This window comes from Saccostrea cucullata, unplaced genomic scaffold, assembly GCF_032062105.1.
Source record: "Saccostrea cucullata isolate Sc308-1 unplaced genomic scaffold, CSIRO_AGI_Scuc_v1 ctg76, whole genome shotgun sequence".
In the NCBI taxonomy this organism is placed as follows: Eukaryota; Metazoa; Mollusca; class Bivalvia; order Ostreida; family Ostreidae; genus Saccostrea; species Saccostrea cuccullata.
In genome coordinates this window covers 255495-265374 of record NW_026930419.1, presented here as the reverse complement: position 1 = coordinate 265374, position 9880 = coordinate 255495, and the positions used below count along the sequence as shown (strand labels likewise).

Genomic DNA, 9880 nt, shown 5'->3' with positions numbered 1-9880 from the left:
CGCAATGACTAAGTTATTTCATAAAAAATACCACTGTCAACCTCTCCTTAATTTAGACAACCCTTTTCATTGAATTACGCTTAGACAAACATTTACTCGAATATCAGTCGCGTGTGTTCACTGGAAAGAAATTGTATGCTGACCGTTTTGCTTATTCAATTCATTTTATTTTTTACATGTTTCACATTAAGTTTGATGTTACTAAATAACACTAGCTAAATGGAATAATGGCACCTCTTGTAACACGACCAATGTTTTCAAACTGTATATGTATATATGTTTATTCACCAATCAAGGGCCCACAGGGGGCATGAACAATTATTACAAAATGATAACATTGATTACAATTCTATATTAAGGATAATGTAACATGACTTGTGATTAAGTTTGACATTGAGAAGTGCATCTACACACTGGATCAAAAGCATAGAAACCATAGAATGATAAAAGAAAACACAATTAAATTAAGTATATCAGATTCAGTATATAATATCATTAAATAGTACAGATTTTCATCTGATAAACTAAATTAAAATGAAAATATCACTTCTTACATGGGGTAAAATATTACATCTTTAAAAATAGCGTATATAATGGAATGTCTATATGATAGTTATTATACATATACAGTCATGTAAATATTCACGATGTAAAGAAAATCTCACTCTCCGGTTGATTTCGATTTTATGTAAAGTGATGAAAAATATTTTATATAAAACGCTCTCCGAAATCTTTTGTACACTAGTCTTCTAGAGTTGTTCTTATTTAGTAAACTTCCCTTGGTTTTTAGCTGTTTGCACCTTAATGCAATGTTTTAATTTAAAATTCAAGACTTTAAAATATTCAATTAAGTCGAAGATGCTTAATCAATCACTAGATTCAAACAAGATGTTGATGCCCCGTAATGGCAACTCAACACTTAAAGTTTTTCAAATATGGCTAAAAATCCAAGGTCAAGGGTCAATATTCTCCATGGTAGACTCAAATGTTCATGTACATTTTTAACGCGCTGTCTCGATGACAGCACAAAATTGCACATATAGATAAGTGCATTAGTGCATTAGCCACACATTTTCATGGTACAACAAAAAGGATCCAAATGGGATTTCAAGCTGATACCTTGTAAATGGGATGATAATTATGTATATGCCCAATATGTTCTAATATGGTAATAAATTCTATTCTATTCTAGTCTGTATATCAGTGGCGGATACAGGATTCTTGTAAAGGCGATTGAGTTCGGAGGAGGGGCGCAAAGCCAATTGGGGGGCTTGGTCCCCGTCTAAATCCGCCATTGATATGAGCTGAATCACAGTTCAATACACATTCCTGTATTGCCCTATTCTGTTCTGCTATTGAATGATCATTACAATCGGTTATAATGCCTATGGCTATTTTACCTAATTGGCCAAAACGGGAGAGAGAGGTAGTGGGAAGAGAGAGAGTGAGGGAGTGAGTTGGGAGAAAATTGGGAGAGTGAGAGGGAGTGGGGGAGGGAGCTGGGTGGGGAGAGAGAGAGAGAGAGAGAGAGAGAGAGAGAGAGAGAGAGAGAGAGAGAGAGAGAGAGAGAGAGAGAGAGAGAGAGAGAGAGAGAGAGAGAGAGAGAGAGAGAGAGAGAGAGAGAGAGAGAGAGAGAGAGAGAGAGAGAGAGAGAGAGAGAGAGAGAGAGAGAGAGAGAGAGAGAGAGAGAGAGAGAGAGAGAGAGAGAGAGAGAGAGAGAGAGAGAGAGAGAGAGAGAGAGAGAGAGTGTGAGAGAGAGAGAGAGAGTGGTGAGAGAGAGAGAGAGAGAGAGAGAGAGAGAGAGAGAAGAGAGAGAGAGAGAGGAGAGAGAGAGAGAGAGAGAAGAGAGGGAGCGGAGAGGTAGTGTGGAGAGAGAAAAAGAGGGAGTGGGGAGTGGGAGGTGAGAGAGGAGAGAGAGAGAGAGAGAGAGAGAGAGAGAGATGTCAAGAGAGAGAGAGAGAGAGAGAGAGAGAGAGAGAGAGAGAGAGAGAGAGAGAGAGAGAGAGAGAGAGAGAGAGAGAGAGAGAGAGAGAGAGAGAGAGAGAGAGAGAGAGAGAGAGAGAGAGAGAGAGAGAGAGAGAGAGAATGGAGATGAGGGGGAGTTGGTGAGAGGGAGTGGGGTGAGAGAGAGAGAGAGAGAGAGAGAGAGAGAGGAAGTAGGGAGAGAGTAGGGAGAGAGAGGGACTGCGGAGTTGTGGTGAGAGAGGGAGTGGGGAGTAAGAGAGACAAAGAGAGGGAGTGGGAGAGAGAGGGCTTTGAGAGAGAAAGAGAGAGTGGGAAGAGTAAGAGAGAGTAGTGAATTAGTTTGGAGATAGTGAGAGAGGGAGTGGGGAGAGAGATGGAGTGAGGAGTGGGGGTTAGAAAGGGAGTGTGGGAGAGAAAGGAGCGGTTGGGGGAGAGAGGGAGTGGAGAGAGAAAGAGGTAGTGTGGAGAGTTGGAGATAGAAATGGGGAGAATAGGAGAGGGAAAGGGATTGGGGAGAGTTGAAGAGAGAGTTGGAGAGTGGGGTGAGATAAGGAGTGGGGGAATGAGCAGATAGAGGGAAGAAGTGAGGGAGAGAGAGAGAGAGGGAATGGGAGACAGAGAGGGGAATGAGGATGAGAGAGGCAGTGGAGATCGTGGGGAAAAGAGGGAGAGTGGGGGAAAGAGAGGACATGTGGAGTTGGGAGAGGGGTAGAGTGAGATGGGGAGTGGGTAGAGTTTGAGAGAGAAGGGGAGAGAGAGAGAGAGTGTGGATAGTTGGCGAGAGAGTTAGGGAGAGGGAAGGTAGTGTGGAGAGTGAGAGAGAGAAGGAGTGGGAGAGAGGGAGTGGGGAAAGAGAGGAGAGTGGGAGAGAGAGAGGGAATATGGAGAGTGGGAGAAAGTGAACAATAGTTGTCAACCTCTCCTTAATGTAAACAACCCTTCATTGAATCACGTTTAGACATTTACTCGAATATCAGTAGCGTTTGTTCCCCGGAAAGAAATTGTATGCTGACCGTTTGGCATATTTAAAAATGTTTTTTCTTGTACATGTAACACTTAAATTTGATATTACTAAATAAGTAAAAAGAATAATGGTGCCTCTTGTAGCACGACCAATGTTTTTAAACTGTACCTGATTCTGATATAGCTTAATATCCAAGGTCAAGGTCTACTTTTTAAAGTAGGAAATCCAAAGAAAGATCTTGCTGCAGGAAAATTCACATTTAAATATGCAAACCGTGGCCACTATGGCTGAGGTTAATGTTTTTCAAAAGGGAAGCATACTCCTAGGTCCCTGTTCAAGGAGAACCATTTTTATCATGAAGTGAGAATTTTTCTATTATTTATATACCCTTCTCCTCGATTAACCTGGTTAAAGTATTCATGGAATTTATTTAAAAATTACAATTTTTGGGCGAGAAATATTATGAATCAATACAATTTTATATAGATGTTTAAGGTAAACACGATTTTACGTATATACAGAGAAATTTTTGTGTTATTGTGCAGATGCATATAAATTCCATATACTGTATTGAAAACAAAGATAAAATTTTGCTCAGATAAAGCAGTATGTCTTACCGTAAAATTCCTCGTCGTATAGATACAGTGCAACGTAAAAAGTTTTAACTACCTTTAAGTGTCACTTAACTATATATGTCACATTTTCTGTTTTCTTCCTAAAGTAAGAATTATAAGAAAAAATACAGAATGTACGCCTCTTTAATATTTCGGCTAATTTGTTGTCTAGAGGCGAGTGATGCATTGCTTTTTCAACAGCAAAAGCCACGTAGCACGCCCGTTCCACCAAATGGCACAGTTTCCAAATCTGAAGGAGAGACACTACATAATCTATTACAAGATGTCGTTTTCCTGAAACAAGGACTTGCGTCGACAATGAGCCAAGTTACCTTTCTTCAGAGTGAGCTGAGAGAGCAAAGAAAAGTACACAAAAGTGAAATAGAAAATCTACGACACCAGATGGAAACGTTACAGCAGTTTACCATTTTGTGCAATCGGACCAATCATGAAGGAATGCAACAAACAAGAGAGAACATTTCCAGTCTCGCAGATAATATTAGCCATTTGAAGAAGTCTCTTGAACTCAATGGAATGAATATTTACTTCTTGAACAAGTCACTGAAAAATTTTGAACACGACCTCTCAAATAGTGTTCAAAGCATGAACACGATGAAACAGTCCATAAGTTTTGAAATTCAGCAAGAGTTTCGCCAAAACAGACGTGACATAGTTAACAACATAACGACGCTTGGAAATTCTGTTGACATTGCTACGAAACAGAATCACTATATTTCTCTCTCTTTGAATGACGTCAGAAGGGATTTGCGACATCTTGAACAACATCAGGAAAACAATTCTTTGTTACTTGATGAACTGCAGAAGAACATCACTGAATCAAATGAAATGATAGGTTTGTGCCTCTTTATTTAATAATTGTTAAACTATGTTAAAATATTTACATTTTTTATTGTTTTTTTCTGTGATAAAACGGTGAAAGTTGTGTCACTTGATTTAAGGTAAGTCACTCCTCAAATTTCTTATATCAAGGATTTTTTGAGAAGTATATTTTGGATAAGTACTCATAAAGTGTGACTCAAAATCGCAGAGAAAATAGGGGGTCAGTGTGCATCGCACTGATGTATGGTACATTTAAGATGACCTATTTGCACTTAAATTTTAACCCTTTAGTCTGTTACTTTTATACAATTATCTCTTATTATATTTTTTCAGCTGTAACCATGGCAACAAATTTATTCTTACTTTACGTAAAATAGTTTGAATAATATTTATCATTGATCAAATCTTGCAAATTAATGCGCGTAATTAATTATTTGACCTTTTTGCACTAAAATATAACATATTTTTGGTATTAGAAAAATAAATAGGCAATATAATATTTTCTTATATCAAGCTTTGTATGACTTAAGTGCTGATCAGTCATAAGTATCGAGAAGTTTAAAATAATGGAAGAAAAAGTTTGGGTCAGTGATGTTAATTTTGAAATATTGGACAAAATATGTGATTTTCAGGCAAAATTTGGTGTAAAATTTATCTTGACTTCTTTGATATATCTCCAGTTTTTGGCAGAGTTTGTTGAAGGAAGATCTAAAACTTATTCTAAAAAATTAAATTAAGACCTATATCAAATATTCCTATCAATATCATAACCGAAAATATTCTCCGAGTAAAAGTATGTGAGGCTAAAGTTTCAAGACGTTAAATTTAATAAATGTGCAGATTTTCAGAAATTTCTGCTAAATATCCTTCCACCACGAAAAATAGTCCCTAATAAATCTTGCTTCTTTGAAGATTTTTGAGCAGTTTTTTTCTTTGATTGTTAAAAAATATACATTGTTGAATATAATTATTTTATAAAAATTGAATTTTAATAAATATTTTTGAAGTTAGAGGTTCTGCGTGAAGTTTTCTAAAAAGCTGACGAGTGACTTACCTTAAGGATCGATGTCTAGTTTGTTGGATATGCCAAAGCATCAACAATAGTTTGAAATGTGGTATAAAAATTGCTTGCTTGTCATGTATTCATTATCTCATAATTCTAACTGTCGTTGATGTTGGCATTAAAAACAACCTTCTAGGCATTGATGTGTGATATTTTAAGATTGTAAATATAAATTTAAAGAAGAGGCCCATGGGCCTTATAGGTCACCTGAGCATCATGGAACAACTTTCAAATGATTGAATATGGTTCATGTTTTAAGCTAGATGCTATGGTATTCACAATTTTGAAAAGATGCACAATTGCTATTCATACATGTATCTATACAATTGCTTAGTTTGGTTACTTAATACCCATAGGCAGGGTAGGGGAACAAAAATGCATTTCAACTAATCAGTAATATTCAGAAATAACCAGAAATGTCCCTACCTCACATGAACCCCTGACCCTAGGTCCACACATTGCAGAATTTGGAAAAGGCACACTTGCTTATCAAAAATGTTTGATTAATACCAAGGAGCAGATTTCAAACATTTCATTTTCAGTATTTAAGTAGAGCCCATCCCCCTCCCCCCTGTATAGTACCCCTGACCCTCGGGCCATGAAATTCACAATTCTGAAAGAAAAACCCTTGCTTATTAAAACTATAAAGGTATTTCATCTCTTTATTGCCCAAGGGCAGAGAAGATTTTCAAAGATGTAATGTATTTTCACTAAATAATCATTATAGAGCCCCACCATAACAACAAAATTCCTGATCCTTGGGCCATGAAATTCACAATTTTGATAGAGACATTCTTACTCATCATAACTATTTCATAGGAATAATTCATTCTAACTATATAATCATTAGAGCCCCCCTCTTACAACAGAACCCCTGACCCTGGGGCCATAAAATTCACAATTTTGGTAGAAGCACTCTTACTCATCATAACTATGGACTTAGTTACTTAGCAGCAAAGAAGAAGATTTTCAAAGAAATAATGCATTTTCACTATATAATCAACCCTAGCAGTAGAACCCCTGGCCCTGGGGCCATGAATTTCTCAATTCTGGTAGAAATCTCAATGCTCATTTTATTCATGCCAACAGTTAGACTGCTTGATGTCCAGAAGTAAAGAAGATATTTTAAAATTTTATTAATTTTAGTGGTTTTGGCCCCAACCCTCAAGCCCCAAGGGGGAGACTATAAAATTCAAAATTGTTGTTCTCCTTCACGCATTGATGCTGTATACGAAAAATTTGGTTGAAATTGGTTCAGTGGTTTCAGAGAAGAAGCTGAAAATGTTCAAATGATAACACACGACGGACGAAAACGGATAGCAATAGGTCACCTGAAAGACTCAGAATGCTGTCGAATACACGAGGCCTCCCTTTTCAAATTCAACAGTTAACGCCAACTGACTTCAGACACAAAGACAGCCACACGAAATTGACATGCATATCGGGCACTTGACCTTTCACAGGTCGAAATTTACATTCAGGTTTAATTATCAAGAAATCAAATCACTAAACATTCATGGAGTCAGTTATTGAAATGTAAATATTTCGTGATATTTACACCTGAATATAGAAATTTCGCGAAGTGAAAAGACAGGAGCCTAATGACTAATACATGTATGCATATCAGTCTCTTGCAGCTGTGTTTGTAACTGCATGAAGTCAATGGGCACCGACAAATGAAATTATTTAGTGTAGCCTCATTTTTCATTTATATTAGACACAGTACTTTTAAATTGATATTTACAAATTTTCAATCACAAATAAATAAAGGTAAATATAATTTAAGGATTTGCTGTCTATAGTTGGTTTGGTATGTCAGAGTTTGAAATAAGCCAGGATAACTGATGCATAGCAAGTGTCGACCATTATGCAAATCATCCCATGTTTCCAAACTTCCATGATGCTCAGGCATACCTTACAAACTAGATAACCGATTTTTTAACCGCTTGAACAATGTATAAGTACTGTGTTTCTGTTCAAAAGTTTAAGAAGTCAGCAGGGGTGGATAATAGAATTTTGCAATTGCATTTTATAATGTTGTTGTTACAGTAGTGATGTAAACGAGCAATAAGGCAGATGTTATGTTATCATCATTTATTCAGGAAATAAAGGCATTGATAAAAAATAAACAAAGTATATAATAAGTCAAAATTAAAGAAATTGTGAAAAAATGTGCACTGTAAACGATTCAAATTGAAATCTTACAGACTCATTACTATTTCAGTGACAACTTTGAATGTAAAAATACAATGCAATCGAAATAATTACGAAAATCGAATCTTTAAATGGTAAGGAAACACATAATCAAATATATGTTACATACCATAAGATGCATATGATGGAATCTGGATTATAAATACAACTTCTTTCTTGAAAACGTTATACTGCTCTGACATACACAGGTAAAGCACTGAAATTTATACTTGTAATGAAAAATGCATTTAATATTGGAGGAAAAAATAGAAAATAACCAAAGAAATTAAAGAGCCAATGAACTCATAGAATAAAACTTTACTCAGGCAAATTAATCAAGATGCTCAATAGAACTTTTGGTTAATGAAACTTTAATGTTATATTTCTCAAACGATATGAAAAATAATTAAAAACGAATAAATTCACGCATAAAGAAATAGATTTGATAATATCACATTACTTTCAAATATATCAACAAAATGCATTTTGATGTTTTTTTTTCTTTTTTTGCAGTCAATATAGATCGTAAAACAAACGACTCCAGGAATAGAGAAATGACAACAAACCTCGCCATATCTGAAATGCAGACAAAGATCCAATACTTAGAAACAGGTAATAATAGTGTCGTTCCCCCCACCCTTTCAAAAAATTATGAATTGAACAATTTCTAAATAACTCAGAGCCGATAATTAGATGCATAAAATCCCAATTTGAAATCATGGTGCTTGGGTAATATTTCACATTTTAATATCGCTTGACAAAACTTCTTATCGGGTAGCAATGTTTTAACCTTCATTTTAAAAAGAGCTTGACCTTGAGCTGTTATTCGGAGCATCAGTGTTTCAGAAACACATCTTGTTTAATTTTAGATGTAAATGCCAGAATTAGCTTCACGGCTGGGAGAACGCAAACCAAACAGAACTGGACCATTGGAGAAAAAATTGTATTCACAGACGTGATTGACAGTCAGGGTGGTGGATACAATGCAAGAACTGGAATATTCACAGTCCCCCAAAACGGGACGTATCTCTTCTTTTGTAATATTTTGACGTATGCTAACCACACCTTTAATGCCGATATCTTTGTCAATGGACAATCTAAGGAGAGGATTGTGACCAACGCCTATGGTGTACCCAAAGCCATAGCGTCATCAAATCTTCTCATTATTCGCCTAAAACCAGGGGATCAAGTCGATATTAGGCTTGCTTTAGGAAGCCATTTGCTTTCAGATTGGGCCCATGAAGTAGTATTTTCTGGCATTAAAGTAAAATAAGTGAGTTTTAAATGTTTGGTGGCGATGAAGAGAGGGTCCTGACAGGTGACTTATCATTCATATACAAGTACTTTTTTTCATTCTGGAAAAAAGAGCAATGGAGCCAAGCTTAAAAAAATCTTTGTTTGCTCCACTGTTAGTATAAACTACTGATTGATAAAGACAAAAATTGAAAATAAAAAAATTTCAATATCCTGATTTTTTTTTTGGGGGGGGGGATGAAATAAATATTATAAAATGGCTAAAAGGTTTGGGTTGGGTGCATTTTCATTGGGTCGGTAGGCAACTGCAAACAAACAATATTTTATTTTACGCCTTGTATGTAGCCTATTTTTTTTTTAAATTGGTCACTAGGATTCCTTATGACAGTAAATGATAAGAAACAATAACGTGTAATTTGCTTGATTATAAAGATTTAAACTGAGTCGATCCAATTTCAAGTTTGTTTATAAATTTTCAACATTATCGTAACAAAACATATATAAAAGTAAAACATTTTATGATATTTATAAACTGGAAGCATCTGTGCTTATCAATGCTTAAAAAACAGGTAGGTTATTATTATTGTGAAGAAATGATATCTAGCTCGGGATATAAGGAAAGGTTAATCTAAAAGGAACATTCTATTGGTAAATGTTACATTAAAAGTTTAGACTTTATCAAGTTAAACTTATCTATAACAGTTGTTATAACTTCAAGTTAAACTTATCTATAACAGTGTTATAGATAAGTTTAACTTGATAAAGTCTTAACTTTTAATGTAACAAAAATATTACTCAGTAATTAAAATGAACTCTTTGCAAGGAATCCGTTTTACAACGAATTTAAGTACTTATCTATATTGATTTTATTGTGAATTTTATACATGTAATAACTGAAATGAAAAACAACAAATTCTGTGTAAGAAACTTAGAATGTTAAAAATTACATGTAGGCCCTACATTGTAAGAAAAAACCATTGAAAACAA

The 9880-nt window shown here is 35.4% G+C and overlaps 1 protein-coding gene across 1 annotated transcript; it reads left to right on the top strand.

Annotated features, from left to right (window-relative positions):
• Positions 1–3708: 3708 nt before the first annotated feature.
• LOC134228501 (uncharacterized) lies at positions 3709–9101 on the top strand. Its single transcript, XM_062710152.1, has 3 exons — positions 3709–4396; positions 8153–8251; positions 8509–9101. Exons 1-3 carry the CDS (start codon positions 3862–3864, stop codon positions 8910–8912), a joined length of 1038 nt encoding a protein of 345 aa, XP_062566136.1. The 5' UTR covers positions 3709–3861; the 3' UTR covers positions 8913–9101.
• The last annotated feature ends 779 nt before the right edge of the window (positions 9102–9880 follow it).